The 16,994-nt window shown below is 42.6% G+C and overlaps 1 protein-coding gene across 3 annotated transcripts in view; it reads right to left on the reverse strand.

Annotated features, from left to right (window-relative positions):
* Positions 1 to 16,994, reverse strand: part of PKIB (cAMP-dependent protein kinase inhibitor beta) — a 98,501-nt gene that overhangs the window by 9,734 nt on the left and 71,773 nt on the right. For 2 of the 3 annotated variants that reach the window (XM_021707685.1, XM_008048374.1), the window contains exon 3: positions 1,615 to 1,791. In XM_021707685.1, coding sequence (XP_021563360.1) covers positions 1,615 to 1,783 — 169 coding nt within the window. In that variant the 5' untranslated portion in view covers positions 1,784 to 1,791. Of the gene's footprint in view, positions 1 to 1,614; positions 1,792 to 1,918; positions 1,953 to 16,994 lie in introns of those variants that run through there. The other variant, XM_008048375.1, reaches the window with a different exon arrangement.

Here is a 16,994-nt window from a genome sequence, read left to right on the forward strand (position 1 = left end):
CTCCGCCTTCCGAATAGCTGGAACTACAGGCATGCGCTACCACGCCTGGCTAATTTTTTTTTGATTTATGGTAGAGATGAGGTCTCGCCTGCCCAGGTGGGTCTCGAACCCTCAGCCTCCCAAAGGCGCGGGATTACAGGCTGAGCCACCAAGCCCAGCTCGTGTGTACTTTTTTGACTCCCGCTTGTAGTGTCCCATGTGAGAAATGCCGTGGAGATGCCGTGGGAGAAAGTCAGGGTAAGCATGGGACCGTCGAATCTGGTCACAGTATCAGGCCTACCTGGATATAACTACTCCACAGAGATGGACCCAGAAACATCTGCGACTTTACCAAGTAGTAAATAACCTCCTGAGGCAAAGAAACAAGAGCCTTCTGCTTGGGCTCCCAGGAATGGACGGGTGAGCAGCTGCTGGCTCTCACTTGCCTTGTTGCCACCAAGAATGTATCTCTACAAACGTACTAGAGTCCACCTGAGAGTGGAGAGGCAGGCACGAGGATTTTGCTAATGGCTTGAAACTGAAATTATCTTTCATCTCTATTTTTTTTTTTTTTTGAGTTGGAGTCTCACTCTGTCACCCAGGCTGGAGTGCAGCGGCCACTCCCGGCCACCGCAGCCTCGACTACTGGGCTCCGGCGATCCTTCGGCCTCAGCCTTTCGAGCTGGAACTACAGGTATGCGCCACTACGCCCGGCTAACTTTTCGATTTTATTGTAGAGACGAGGTCTTGCCAAGTTGCCTGGGTGGGTCTCGAACCCTCGGGCTCAGGCAATCTACTCACCTCAACCTCTTCAAATGCTGGGATGACAGGCGTGAGCCACCACGCCTGGCTCTCAGTTTTTTTAAATGAAGAGACTCTTTTAACACTTTATTGAAAGTATCCTTATATTTATTTTCCGAAGACTAAACACTGGATGCTATATGAACTGTCTGTAAGCAATGGGGAGAAGGACCCAAGATTTCCCTTCATGATTTGAAAGCTCTGTTTCCTACTACCATCTTTTTTTCCTGGTTGAAGAATGGTCACGCTTAATACAAAGATTCGCTTTAAAGATCTCATTCCTTACCTAACCCTGAATTGTATCCCACATCCTTAAAATAAAAAAAAAATTAAAAAGGAAAAGAAAGAAAGAAAAAATAAAGATCTCATTCCTAGTTGACAGTAAACTTCTTCCTGGACTTGAGCAGTAGAAGGACTTGTGGCAAACTACGGTTAAGCCAAAGTTCCCAAAGTGATTTGTCAATAGATGGCAAAAAGAACATTATCTTATTTCCAGGTGCTTCTCAATAAATCTTACAAGCTCCTTGAGGGAAAGATCATGCTTATTTACTTTGTATTTACCCATTACTAGCCTTATGCATGGCTACGTACAGTCAATGAGCAAATAAAACTTCAGTTTCCACAGACACATCCTAGACCGAAAGGGGAAACTGTCTCTTTTTAAAAAGGCTGAGAAATACACTTAGCCTTAAACAAAAGCTGAAAGGTTTTAGTAGACAAGTAAGAAACAAAAAAAACCCAATGCTTCAACTAGACAAAAGAGGAGATGGTTTCAAAGTAAAGGGCTGGCTAAGAAGTGACAGGTGCCGAGTTTAAGAGGATTGGAAGCATTACCTTCCTTCATGGAGAGAGCTGCCAGCTTGAGGGGCAGATCTGAGGTTCCCCCCGCAGTGGCCGAACTCTGGATGTCTGGCAAGGCGTTCCGGCGGCCTGCCCTCGCTGAGGATGCAAAGTTGACGACCCCAGCCTCCACATCTGTCATTGTGGATGGCTCGGTCCGCATAGCCACATCTGCAAAGGGAATGAGCACACGAAGAAGAGGGTGAGTCTGTGCAGGGCTCAGCGTCCACCAAGTGTCTGAAAGGCATGGCACGGTCAAAAACACAACAGGCTCGAGCGTCTAACCACAGATCACAACCTTCGTCAGTGTCTCCCGTGACGGTCCTGGGGCGTCCGTTTGCACTTGAGCTGGATCGAGCAGGAAGTCCTCCGTGGGAGCCAGAGCGCTAAAAATAACCCCTGAGCAGAATGAGCCACTTGGATGCTTAAGGGTGTAGTAATCCCTTGCCTTTTGTTCTGCTTTTCTATGGATGGAGGGCTGGGAAGCAGATGAAAACGGGCTCATTTGACCACTCCTGGAGAGACTCTGCCTGCCAGGGTTTGCTTGTGGTGCTTGTTCAGGCTGAAACCCAATCACTATGATTTGTAGGGACCAAACAAAACATGCTCTGTTTCTACTCTTTAGAAATAAGAAATTCCACTTTATCTCAAAGGCTTCCCCCCACCAGAGAAAGCTGTGCATTTTGTTCTGTTCTGCTCTCAGACGTAATTTTCAATAGACTCACGTTTACGTGAGGGGGAAGAGGATCTGTTTTACCTTTCCTTGGTTTCTGGTGGGCATGGGAATTACTGGTGGTTTCCTAAGCATCCTTTATCTTTCCTGCAACTGTCTATCTCTGAGAAAGAATTCTCAAGACATCACCCGCTGGGCAGGGAGGGAGAGAACAGTCATTGCTTATTCTACACGTGGCCCTCAGTCCGTATGATATCTTCTAATGAATCTTTCCTAAGAAGTCAACACTGGATAACATCTCAAAAGCTGTAGCAGCAGCCTCCAAGCATCTGTTGAGACACTGTGAAATGCCAGACTCTCGGCTAGGCATTGAGAAGACAGAGATATGGTCTACGCTCCATCTTCTGGGACCCTGCACTCTCAGAAGGGAGAGAGAAGGTAGGCATGCAAAGATAGACATCATAACATAGAGCGTGCTAAGTATCCACCAAGGGATGGAGACAATAACCATTTGTGCACTTAAGAGGGCAGAAAATGTGAACGCCAGCCTATGCTGAGAAAACCAGACTTTTCATGGCAGTTGAAGGAAGTCTTATCCAGTTCAGGAAATGCTACGAAGGGAAAGAAACATGGTGATTTGATATTAGAAATATGCATCTTTGGTTCATAGCACCCAAGAAATGTATATAGAGCTTAGGAGTCCGGGAATAGTCTGGACTTGCCCAACTAAAGAGGCAATGTATTCATTCCACAGTTATCTTTCTTGTATCTCTTTTCATATTTTGACTTGTAATAACAAGCCTATATTATATTTATAATTGAAAAGAGTAGAATTATTCACCTGGGCGAATTAGGAATGAACAGATATTCTCATACAGAAAGGCTTTTCTAAAAGTGACACCTTAACAATTTTACCCAATAAAGGCATATTTATAAGTAAAAGCCCCTCCTCCCTCCCCAAAATTGCCATCTAACTTTTCGACTGTAAGTTTTCTACACAATATTGATTGCATACGCTTGATTTTTTTTAAAGGAGATGATACACATATAAAACAGAGACCATTGCTCTCTTCCAGTGCTCTGTGACATTTAGAAATATATAATCCATTAAAAGATAGGAAACACTACGAAGAAAAGTGACCGATTAACTTCCAGGTCCTTTTGATTTTCTGGGTTTAAAAAGCTAATCATGTTTGTGTTTGCTAACCAAGGCAGCTGAGTCACTTGCAACCCTTCCTCTTTTTCTTATACAGAATTGGCAGAGGAATCTGGATGAGTTCTGCTTTGTCAACCGTGGCTACTTACAAAAGCTGGAACCATTTGGACATCTGGAGATTTCGCAGAAGTCCTTGCATGCCCACAGCAAGGTAATGCAATTTACATTGCCTGGGACACACTTGCAGTTCTACTGAAGACACACAGTTTTCAGGATGTTTAGCAAAAGAGCTTTATGCAGTCATATAGACACACATGCTAGCATCTCTGCGGTCTCTGAAATATTGAAAATGCAACACCAGCACAACTGAAGAGGATAAAGATGTTCAAGTTAAATAGAGCACTAAATGCACATAAAAAAAATCAGTTGTCAGCCCCCAGTGGGCTCCAAAGAGCCCGCTAAGAAGAGAGGATGTTAGTACGTTATAAGCATAATTAAAACAAACGGAACTTTTTGCAAACACTTTTCCTCCCAAACAAGACAGTCCTTTCCCTCAGCTCACACATGCTGTCCTCAAGCTTCCTAACTTAAAGTTAAGATTGCAAAGAGATGGATACCTCCTTTTCATCTCCAGATCTGTACCACTCAGCCCATCTCCCACAGTGAAACCACCACTGGCTCTGTACCTAAGACTTCAAATAAACTACCTGACCTGTTCACTAAATGAGTTCTTTGGGGCTATGAGTCAGACTGTCTGTAAAACTACTTAGAATAACAAAAAAAAAGGAAGTAAAACACACATTTTGGAAAGTCATGGCTTTTCCTGATCAAAGGCTGAGAGAGAAAGACAGACCGACAGACACTGATAAACAAATGCCTTCTCTTTCTCTGGCTCTCAATAACCTACTTTACACTAGATTTCTGCAGTTCTCTGCTTGTAGATCATTATTTTGTATGATTTTCTGTTTTGAAACATACAAGTCTCTTCCAAACAAGGTGAAAGAACTAGAACAACTGCTTTCATACATGCCAACAAAAACAGATAATTATTTATTCATCCAGTCTACGTTAATTGAGCTATTACTAAATTATTAAGTGCAAGGCCCTGTGTTTGCCCTACAAGTTACAAAGAGGAACCCAAAGTCTGGTGAGATGAAAGACAGCCTGATCTTTCTAGTTACCTTTCTTGTCCTCAAAACGTATTCTTTATAAATAAAGCAAAAGTATCTATTTTAAAGTGTGAATCATTTAACACATGTATTATTTACCTAAGTATCAAGACTGCATTAGGCTAAATAGAACTCACATGAAATGTAGACAAATATACATTTTTTTCAAAGTAAAGTCCTTCATCTTTTAAAAATTCTTCCCACACATTGTATTTCTGTGCCTCTGCTGTAAACCAAAGGGAATTCTACCTTTTGTTGACACATGAATTTTTTTTAAATTCTTAGTAGGTTCTTACCTAATAGTTACATAGATCCTTCAACATACACCGGTAGCCAGGTGGAACTCATTTTGACCATGGACAATTTTTTGACGATTAAAACTCATAAAATCAAAAATATAAAGTCAGACTGAAGTCTTTCTGCCATCTTCCAGATAAACTAATGGACAAATCTGAATACCTTTCTGACACAATGATACTTATACCAAGGGCCACTTACAACAGTAATATAAATGGATATGGGTGAATAATTTTTTAAAAAAGAGTAACCTCAATAAACCATGTAGTCCCTTGGAGTGTGTGTATGTGTGTGTGGGGGGGCGGGTTGGGTAATGTTCAGTTGGTCCTTCTTTTCTTTTAGCTTCCTGACTTACTCAGGACACACCCTCCCCAAAGGACTGTTGGGAGTCAGTTTGCTATAGGGGTTCTCCCAACTCCTTGCAGCTTCCCAAAAGGACTATCAAACCATCCCATTATTGCAGGATTTTAAATTGGAGAGGATCAAATAGTCCAGGCTTCCAGATCCAGGTGCTTACGTAACACACCACTGTAACATGGTCAGTTTAGGTCAAAGGCTTTCCTAAGGTAAGACAGTATTTTTCCTGCCATTACCATGATTCTTCCTGCTCCTTTCACTAATAGAAAAAATATATTGGAATAAAAATGAAAATTCATTTTACTTGAAAAAGTTTTTCTAAAAAATAATCAAGCTTCCTTCTTAATATGTTATCTTGAGTGGGGTGTGTGTGTGTGTGTGTTATGTATAGTGGGTGGTATCCAGAAAAAAGAGTGAAATTTTTACTTCTTTTTTAGGTAAGCATAATCCTAACCAAGCAGAGCACCTCTTCCGTCTACATCTTACATAGTTTTGGCCCTTATTTCTATCTTCAGAGTGTTTAGAATCAAGAGTACTTTGCACAGATTGCAAGGCATCCTTCTCGTTCTTTTTTCCTTTTCTTTATCTTACCTCAAACCCGGCTAGATGCCTTCATTTCCATGCATTTCACATTATTCTTCCCGATCAGTGACTCAAATATTGTCGGGTTCTGACTTTATTAAGGCACAAGAGCCTGCTTCAAGGAGTGTCTGGGCTCAATGAAAAAGAAATACCTACCTAACACCACCTCCGTGCCGCACCAGCTAGTGCACGTGGGACTCGGCAAAGTAGGTAAGGGCCTCCCATGCCTCGGCTGGCCATCTGCGAAGGCCACGTGCGAGGCAGCTCAGCCACGCAATCAGAGGCGGAAGCAGCGAACTCGGAAGCAGAAACGAGGCTTCGCGGGGAGCAGGGCGGTCGATGAGGTCCCAGGGGACAAGGGCGCAGCTCCCGGGAAGAGGCTGCCCTGTCCGGTCTGCTCGTCTTCCCCCTCCCCCAACTGCTTTTGGACACAGAGTCTTCCCAGATCTCACAGGGGCACGAAGACACTTCACGCACACGCCAAACGCCCAGAACCGGATCCGCACGCGTGGGAAAACGACGGGATTGGGAAGCTCTTGCGGGTGGTTTGCGCTCTTTCCCTCAAAGAGGGAACACAGCTCGTCTGTGCACAGGGTTTCAATGCAAGGTCTAGGCAGTCAGTTCCCCTTTGAAACGAGATAGGTGCTTTCAAAATGTCAAGTGACTGTTGATGACAGCAGTAGGAAGGACAGAAGGGGAAGTTGACTCTGACCAACATGGTCACAATACAAAGGGCGCTATGTCCCTCTGCCTCGTTCAGGGACTGGAACACAGTTGCTGAATACAAACCTATATTAATAAATGCTGATGCCCGTCCATCGTGAACCGGTAAACACAGTCAATGAAAGTTCTTTTCATCATTAGTATTCATAAAAAGGCCTGGATGTAAATAAGAAAGAAAATAAAAGCCGGGCTCGGTGGCTCAGCCTGTCATCCCGCGCCTTTGGGAGGCTGAGGTGAGTGGATGGCCTGAGCCCGTGGGTTCGAGACCCGCCTGGGCAACTTGGCGAGACCTCATCTCTACAATACATCAAAAATGAGCCGGGCGTGGTAGCCTGCGCCTGTAGTTCCAGCTACTCGGAAGGCTGAGGCGGAAGGATCGCCGGAGCCCAGCAGGTCGAGGCTGCGGTGGCCGGGAGCGGCCACTGCACTCCAGTCTGGGCGACCGAGTGAGACTCCGACTCAAAAAAATAAAATAAAATAAAATAAAGAAGATTGAAAATTCAGTTATTAAATATTAAAAGAGATTTTGTGATGTTGACATTCAAATAACTTGGGAGTCAGGCTGAAGAGTTATGGCCGGTCCCCTTGCAGGCGTGGGTAACAAACATTCATTGGCATAGGGAATGCAGTGGTTAAAGCAAAAACTCTTACAGCACCACCTCATCCCGGGCATCGGATGACTGTATCCTTCCGACACAGGTGTTCTCTGGAAGAGATCCCTAAACGTTTAACTGAAAAAACTTGCCAACCTGAAGTCAGCGACACGGAATTTATCAATGCTCCTTGTACATAAATGCAACCCTCTAACACTTTAAACAGATCTGTTTTCATCGCTTTTTTTTCAGAGTTGAAGTCTCACTCTAACACCCAGGTTGGAGTGCAGTAGCACACTCACGGCCACCACAGCCCTGACCTGTTGAGCTCAGGCGATCCTTCTGCCTCAGTCTTCCAAGTAGCAGGAATCACAGGCATGTGCCACCATGCCTGGATAATTTTTTTTTTTTGATATATTGTTGAGATGAGGTTCTACCAATTGCCCAGTCTCGAACTCCTGGCTCAGGCGATCCTCTCGCCTCCATTTCCCACAGTGCTAGGATGACAGACATGAGCCACTGCACCTGGCCAGTTTCCATGGCTTTAACAGGCTCTTCCTTTACCATTTTTTTCCTCAACGAGGTAGAAGTTAAACCCTTTATCGTCTAGACTTACTTTCTTGGCCTACACTTATTCCTGAGAGTCATACATCTTGAGGAAAATTGTCCTACAATTGCTCTTCCAATATAAATGTGACTTAAAGCAAGAGTTCAAGCATGGACACTAAATTTCATTACAGAAAATGTTGCCAATTGACTATACTTATCTGTCTTTCCAAGGAAAAATGAAGTGTGATACAAAATAACAGGACTCTTTTAACCAACCACCAAAGTTGATACATGTAAATGTGGACCCTCTCTATCAAAGCAATTACTTTAAGAAACCACACATTAGCCGGGCTTGGTGGTTCAGCCTGTAATCCGCGCCTTTGGGAGGCTGAGGTGAGTGGATTGCCTGAGCCCGCGGGTTCGAGACCCGCCTGGGCAGCGAGACCTCATCTCTAGAATAAATAAATAAAAAGAAAAATCAGCCGGGCGTGGTAGCACATGCTTGTAATTCCAGCTACTTGAAAGGCTGAGGCGGAAGGATCGCTGGAGCCCAGAGGGTCGAGGCTGTGGTGGCCGGGAGCGGCCACTGCACTCCAGTCTGGGCGACAGAGTGAGACTCCGACTCAAAAAAAAAAGAAACCACACATTTATCCCATTTCTCAAATCCTTTCTATGACTCTGTCATCATAACTCATTTTATACTCACGTGTCATATAATGGTAGCATATGATATTTAAAATATAACATATATTATAGTAAACGGTTTTTAATTAAAAAATCAAATGCCCACTTGATCACCCATCTCTCTGTGCTGAGAACAACTTCCGGTTCTTTTCTAAACCTCCTTAAGTAATTTAAATTTGCACTTGAGCTTTGAACATCACTGAACTCCATTAACATGCTCTGAGAGTGTCTCCTGTTAAGTAGAAGAGTGATGGGCTGTCTGGACACCTAAACGTGCACATCCTTGAAATCGAATTCCCTGTTGTCTTCTGACAGACTTTCAACTTCCTGAAAGACTTTCAACTTCTCTGCAAATTAACTTTCTATATCTATCAAAAGCAGGATTCGTATTATCTATTTGACTCTCTGAACCCAAACAAGCTATAAACATGCTTGATTAACGACACAAATTTCTTTAGATATCAGTCATATTAATTCAGCACTGTAATGGAGTATCATCATGAACATCAATTATTCTGCTAAACGATGGCGTTAATGTGGCTCTAGATACAACCTCTCACGTGGTAGTCTATAAAGACAAAAAGAGAGTCACTCTGACAAGTTTCCAGAAACCCGGTGTTTAAAAAAAGGCATTAAAAAATCATGTACAATCTGCCCGCCCACACACACACACAAATACCTCAAACTTGGCTACCCTTCTGCAACATAAGCCACCTGTCACAAAAAAACGTATCTCCCTTGTACTGTCCGTGGGAGAGTTTCTTCCTGACGGTGAAATTTTCACATACTTCCAGCAACACACCATGTTTAAGTGTTCTTCTCTTCAACCGTTAGAATGGGATGGAAATTTTTGACTTCTTCCCGATGCCTGCACAACAATTCTTCATCTGAGTGATGTTACGATGACATCATGCAGTAGGGAAGAAATGTCACAAAAGACAGTATCGAGGTGCCCTGCTTCCTCAGTGGGGCGTACCCCGACCACCTCGTTAAACTGTATCTTCTGCCTCCAGCTCTCTCCCTCCTAATATGCTTACTTTTCCCTGGCACTTAATAGCTTGTAACACATATTCTAGATTCCTTCTGACCACATGTATTGTCATTGCCTGCTTCTCTCCCAGAAGGTAAGTTCCGCAAAGCTGAAGTTTCTGTAGGTGTCTTTACCGATGTATTCACAGCATTAAAAGCCACGACTGGGACTTGGTAGTTTCCCAATAGATATTTGCTTACTAAATTTTTTCTTTCTCAGAATAAATTAATATGCCCTTGTTGTTAAAAAACAAAAACAAAAAACCAGCAATTCTGAAAAACATGAAGCAAAAACAGCTTGTCATTCCATGGTCCAGTGATGACACTATAATAATTCTGGTACATAACCTGCCAGAAGTTTTTCAGTGCTTACATACACAAGCATATCACATATATATGTTACATACTACTTAGTTTGAAGTTAGGTTGTATTTATTTGATGATATAATACGTTAAAAATGCAGTCTTTTTCAGGTCAACGTAATTCTACATTTTTTAATGAAAGTATTATAAGAAGAAAATGTTCTTGGAAGCTTACATTTCAGGGCATCTACCACTTATATAAAATATGCATAACCAAAAAGCAAAGAGCATGGCTGAGGACTGAAATAATTCATAAACCTTTCCTTAATTAAGTTAGATAAATATAAGTGATATATGGGTAAGATGCTTTACAAAGTGTACACAATGCTAAAAGTTTCCGTAATGTCTTTTCCTTCTTTTTCAACTATTTAAAGAAAAGTTGTTAGGATATCTTCTAGTTCCTTTTTGAATAAATATAATATTTATCTTTTTTTCTTCCAGCTGAGAAAAGAATAAAAGTTATTGAGTCTTGGTTTGTTTTCTAAGTTCTCTTTGGCACTTTGCTTTTCTTCATGGGGGAATAAATCATTTTAGTGTTCCATCAGGCAAAAATTTCAATAAAAAATTCAGTAGTAAAATTTTAAGAGTTGTTTTGAGAATGCTGTGGGTCATAGAGGCAAAAAAATCCAATCAAATACACAAATAACTTCAGAAAAAATAATCATCCATTTGAAATATTTTTGTTTATCAAATTATGCACATTTATCTTAACCTGCAATTAAGTTAATCGAAGTAAAATTATTTAAGCAGATACATTTAATTTCTACAAAAATATTTTATAAAAACTATGTTACTATATTTTGTTAATATGACATCAGTTCAAAAGAAAAAAATGAGACTTCATGAAAAATGATATATAGTCAAGAGACTATACAACAAATGGAAAAAAGTTCACACCAGTATACTTATACTATTGATTTAAAAATATATTAGCCGGGCTCGGTGGCTCAGCCTGTAATCCCATGCTTTGGGAGGCTGAGGTGAGTGGATTGCCTGAGTCTGTGGGTTCGAGACCTGCCTGGGCAACTTGGCGAGACCTCATCTCTACAATAAATAAAAAAAAAAAAATTAGCTGGGCGTGGTAGCACACGCCTGTAGTTCCAGCTGAAGCGGAGGGATTGCCGGAGCCCAGCAGGTAGAGGCTGCGGTGGCCAGGAGTGGCCACTGCACTCCAGTCTGGGGACAGAGTGAGACTCCAACTAAAAAAAAAAAAAAAAAAAAAAAAATATATATATATATATATATATATATATATAGTAAAAACACTGTAAAGGAAATACACTGAAATTATAACAGTAGTTCCCTCTGGGTAGACTTACTATACATGATTTTTATTTTCTTCTTGGAACTGTATTTTTTTCCCAAATTTTCTATAAGGAAAATTTGTATAATATGAAAAAGGGCACAAACGTGTTGAGCACACACTGTCTTAGAGCATTTCAATGATGATTCTCCCTGGTGATTCTGGGCTGTGGTGTAATCACTCCTATCTCCATTTTACAGGTGAGAAAACAGGGGGTCGTGGAAATAAGATGGATTGTCTGAACCTAGCTAGCAAGTAATAGAGGCAAGGCCAGAACCCATTTCATCTGATACCGCATTATTTTATTCTTCAATAACGTCTCATGTATTGAAAACACTCAGTTTTCATCCAATCAATTATTCTTAAGCATCTACTATATCTGCCACTCAGTACAAGGGCAATAGTGACTAGTTAGACTAAACACTGTGATAGACACAGTGGGGACACACGAAGGAGCTTGACATATGATTCCCCCCAAAAGAGGGTGTGAGCTAACCGTACAGATGAAATTCATGCATATGAAAGGAAATGTGAAAATGGAAGCAAGCGTATGATGTATTCAAATAAGTGATATAAATAAAAATGCTATAGAAATATAGAAGAGAAGTTTGGGTATGATTAAGGAAAAATTTGAGAGGCTGTGAAACACTCATTGAGCCTTAGCCTCTGAAATGGATTCACACAGACAGGAAGGAAATGAAAAGGCTTACTGAGCCAGATAATTATCTTAAGCTAAATCACACAGCGAAAAGTGGAAAGGCAAGTTCCAAACAAAGGAGAAGGAAACATCTGGCCATCATGGAGTCTTACGCCACATAGAACTGGAAAATAAGTTGGAACATGGCTATAACTAGAACCCAACTTGGAGAGAAAATGAGTGCCATTAAAAATACGTTTGTGAAGCCGGGCTCGGTGGCTCAGCCTGTAATCCTGCGCCTTTGGGAGGCTGAGGTGAGTGGATTGCTTGAGCGAGAGGGTTCGAGACCCGCCTGGGCAACTTGGCGAGACCTCATCTCTACAGTAAATCAAAACGAGCCGGGCGTGGTAGTGTGCACCTGTAGTTCCAGCTACTTGGAAGGCTGAGGCGGAAGGATCGCCAGAGCCCAGCAGGTCGAGGCTGCGGTGGCCGGGAGCGGCCACTGCACTCCAGTCTGGGTGACAGAGTGAGACTCCAACTCAAAAAAAAAAAAAAAAAAATACGTTTGTGTATGTCTTCCTGGGAGCACCGAGGAACCATGAATATTTCTATGTCACATAGCAAGGGCGTGTAGAAGATGCCTTATCAGAAAAGAGACTGATATCAAGGAGAACCATTAGAAGACTATTAAAAGGAGACATTTTATAAGCCAACCCACCATAATGGAGTAATACGCTGATTGCAAAGTTCATACGTAACTAGAACAAAATTCGTATGTAAATAGAACAAAATGATAGAATAAGGGAACAGACTAACAGAACAAGCATAGCTTTCGTTTAGAAAAGGAGGAAAAGGGTGAAGGACTTACATTATCCAACCTGGTGACTCATTATAAAGTGTTTGTTATTAAGATTGTGTGGTACCACTCATAAGTGGACCCTGAACATCTACCATAATACTGTAAAAAAGGGGTTGGCGGTAGCGGAATACTGCCGGGGTGGGTAGGTGCGGGGAAAACCACATCCATAAGGGTACCTGATCTCAAACCAGGGAAAGTGGGGATCCAAGGGAGGCCCAAACTTTACCTGTAGGATGACCACTTGTATACCTAAATCCTGAATTGTATCCCACATCTTTAAAACTAAAAAATAAATAAAATAAAAGATCGCTTGGTATTCTTCAAGGATAGACATATAGAACAAAAGAGTAAAAGGGAGACTTCAGAAATAGACAAATATACGTATCAGCCCTTGAATTGTGAAAAAGGCTTTAATGACTAATGTACTTATGAAACCCTTGCTGGTGATCTTGGAGGATTCACAAAGAAGAAACACCACAAGACTAGGCATTGATGTAAAAACTGTTGATCATGGAAGCAACAGCTGGTGCTTATAATTCATGACAAGATTATAGTTTTTTTCAACAGATAAATATTTTAATATAGACAATTTGAAAGAAAAATGTATGCCTCCACCTGATTCAACAATGAACAGTTTGCTATATATTTAATCTCTCTCAACACACATACACTAAAAACTTTGTTTAAACAATGGAAAACAAGCTGTCAATAACGTGATACTGCACATCTAAATGCTTTAGCATGTATCAAAGTATTGAAGAATTACATTCATATATGTATATATGTATATGTGCATATATATCTAGATATAGGTATATAGATACATATACATACACACACACACACATAATTCCAGCATATTTCCACAACGTTCTTTTTTCATGTTGCAATTTCTCTAAGATAATTCATCTATTCCTTTGGCTCTTTTGATGTCTGAAAAGATCTTTTTATTCTCATTCTTAGAAGGTACACTGTTTCTGGTTAAAGTTACCTCCTACAAGAACCTTACAATAGTATCCCACTTTATTCCATTTTTGCTGCTAAGAAGTTCACTGTTTGTGAAGGCTGATTTTATATGTCAACTTCACTGGGCTACAAGGTGCCCAGATATTTGGTTAACCACTACTCTGTATATATCCATGAGGAATGTTCCTGGACAAGATTAACCTTTGAATCAGTATACTGAATCCAGCACATCACCCTCCTTAGTGTGGCTGGACCTTATACAACCCACTGATGCCCTGAACAGAACAAAAAGATGGAATAAGGGCAAATTCACTTTCTCCTCCTGTCTTTGAGTTGTTTTCCATCTTCAGACTTCTTCTGTCTTCAACTCAGACTTAGACTGGAACTTAGAACTTTGCCTCTCCTGGTTCTTAGATTTGGACACAGACTGGAACCATACAATTGCCTTTCCTGGGTTTCCAGCTTGCTAAAGTTTTAGGATTTCTCAGCCTCCATATTACATAAGCCAATTCCTTGTTTTTTGCAGTACATATTTATCTTGGTTCTGTGTTTCTGGAAAACCATGACCAACACATTTATGATGCTATTGTCACTCTTTATGCAGAGATTTTTTTCTGGCTTATTTCTGGCTCATTTCTTTAGTGTTCTGAAATGTCATTATCAGCCACCTAGGTACCTTTTGTTTATCCTTAAGATTTGTTAGGATCCCTGAATTTAAAACTGGAAAGTGATCAGGCATTATCTCCATTTTTCCTTCATAGTCGAGGATAATCTTCTGATTCAAAGTAAAAATGTCCACTTTGACATTGAAATGCATTCACTCTGGAGTAAATTTTCAAGCAATTCATGACCACCTACAGGATTCACTGCCCCACAAGGCATAAGGCCAACTGTGAAGGCTTGATACTTTGTGCTGACCCAACATTTGGCAAAAGTGGGAAGGCTCCAAGTGGCCCAAATCTCCTTCCCTTCTGTGCTCCCAAGGGTAAACTAGGAGCCCGAGTAAGACAACCGTCTTTACAAAGGGACCAGACACAGCTTCTGCATATCCCTGAGTAATGGATTTCAGTTTTTGTCCGTCCATGATACCGTTCAGCAAGCCAATAGCATCCTCTAGGGGGAACCGGGTGGCACCAGGCTGTCTTTTGACTACTTTCTCCGCCCCTGGCTTTTGATGTCCTTCCTAATTTCAACCCTCATGCGGCCCTGCATGGTCTGCATTGCTCCTCTCCTTGGGCTGTGAGTGTATGTGACCAATAAGTGGCTGTGGATCTTGTCTGTCCAGTGTTGTGTGTCTAGGTATCTCTAAATCACCAGGGCAGAAGTCTTCCCTTCACCAATGGGGTGACTAGGAACAATAAAAACCACTAGTGTCATGAGCCACGTGACGTGCCCAACTATGAAGGAAGACACTTGGTCAGCTAATATCAACTGCTCTAAGCCAGCTGGTTCTGAGATAATGGCAAGGGTAGCTTGAGACACAATGGCTAGTTGCTGAGGAGCTGGAGCTATGGCCAGTGTGGCACTGTGTTGTCTGTCAGCCACTGCCACCTCTTTCTACCCTATGATACTCTCATCTCCCAGAAGATAATGTTGTTAGCAATGCCCCATTGTGATGTGCTGTCAGGCAGAGCTTGTGTTTGGCAAGTGGTCTGAGTCTTCTGCCTAAAAATGCACCGAAAAAACAGGGCCTTAACCCATCAGTACGTCAGTCCAGCTTTCTAAAGGTCAGGCTAGAGCTCTCTGGTCACCATGTCCAGCCTGGTGACTGTCAGTGGCTGCTTGGGGCAGCTCTACAGACATAGCTTGTAAAGGTACACCTTTGGAACAGACCCAGGGACAGCCAGTCGTGAGGTGTGTGGAAAGGAAAGTGACCACCACCGCCCATGGAGAATGAGCCGTGGCATCCCGGCTATCATCGATGCTCATGCAAGGGTAGTGACCTTTCTGGTCTCCTGGGCTGCTGCTTCCCTTGCTGCTGTTCCTGGCGCTCTCTTGACCCCCAGGGGCATCGAGCTGCACATCCATGGTGGCCTGTGGCCCAGGCGCTGATGAAAAAGAAAAGGGTGGGGAGAGGAAGGAAGGAGCATTTGGTATTCAACTGATCTCCCAAGATGAAACCCACAGCCAAAGTGCCTGGGCTCAGCACTGCCCTACCAGAACTCCAAGGGGCCAGTCCTGCAATCTTTGAACTGACGGTCACATCCGAGCCACAGACTAATGACTTTTCTGCATGTGGAACCTCGACCCCAGAGAGGTTGACTGGCACTCCCTGGAGGAAGCGGAAGATACTTATGAGGCGGGTCGGGGTCACCCAAGTCCCAAATACTTCTCAGTAGCCACCCAGAGGGACTGTACCACAAGTGATTGCACAGAAATGAACTGAAAGCTGCAACGTGACCAGGCTATAAGCCCAAAATATTCTCAGTGAGTTTGTGGAAACAGAGAGAGAGAGAGAGAGAGAGAGAGAGAGAGAGAGAGAGAGAGAGAGAGAGAGAGAGAAAGGGAAAGAAGGAAGGAAGGAAGGAAGGAGAGAGGGAGAGAGGAAGGAAAGAAGGAAGAAAGGAAGGAAGAAAAAAAGTCCACATGTCAGAAAAGGTGGGGCAGACAGAAGATAGTTTTGATCTATCAAGTCTGGGCTGTGGGCACAGCATTCTCCCCCTGCACCACACTGCTGACTTGGTTGCAACAAAGATCCCAGTCCTCAGGGTTATGGAGAAACATCTGTGGGACCCTTGTGACCCTGTGGTACACCCGAGACACCATTAATTCAAACCCTACTTAAGTACAGGTTCTTTAAACCATTGCTATGGGGGAGACCCTTAACCTTGATGATGCTAATTTGAGATTCTCTGGAGGAAGAAACTTAGAAATATGACTAGAGTAAAGAGAAGCCCTCACCTCACACCCCATAACGAACAAATATGTCCAGTGACCACCACAACCACCACTACCAAAAATAAACAACAACAAAAAAAAGCAGAGGAAAAAAACTGGATACATGGAGAGGAAACCAACAAAAACAACCTACAACAAAGGTCTACAATTTGACTCAACTGTAAATCCAGTATTTACTAAAAGAATGTATGCAGCAAAGATAAAAGGGCACGGACTGGCTTTTATGACTCTACAACATAGGTTTAGAATTTACTTTAAGATCTGCTGAAGCCGGGCTCGGTGGCTCAGCCTGTAATCCCGCACTTTGGAAGACTGAGGTGAGTGGATTGCCTGAGCCCGTGGGTTCGAGACCCGCCTGGGCAACTTGGCGAGACCTCATCTCTACAATAAAGCAAAAACTAGCCAGTCGTGGTGGCGCGTGCCTATAATTCCGGCTACTCAGAATGCTGAGGCGGAAGGATCGCCGGAGCCCAGCGGGTCAAGGCTGTGGTGGCCGGGAGCGGCTACTGCACTCCAGTCTGGGCGACAGAGTGAGA

Source organism: Carlito syrichta, unplaced genomic scaffold (genome assembly GCF_000164805.1).
Source record: "Carlito syrichta isolate Samal-C Ts95f unplaced genomic scaffold, Tarsius_syrichta-2.0.1 Scaffold123381, whole genome shotgun sequence".
Taxonomy (NCBI): Eukaryota; Metazoa; Chordata; class Mammalia; order Primates; family Tarsiidae; genus Carlito; species Carlito syrichta.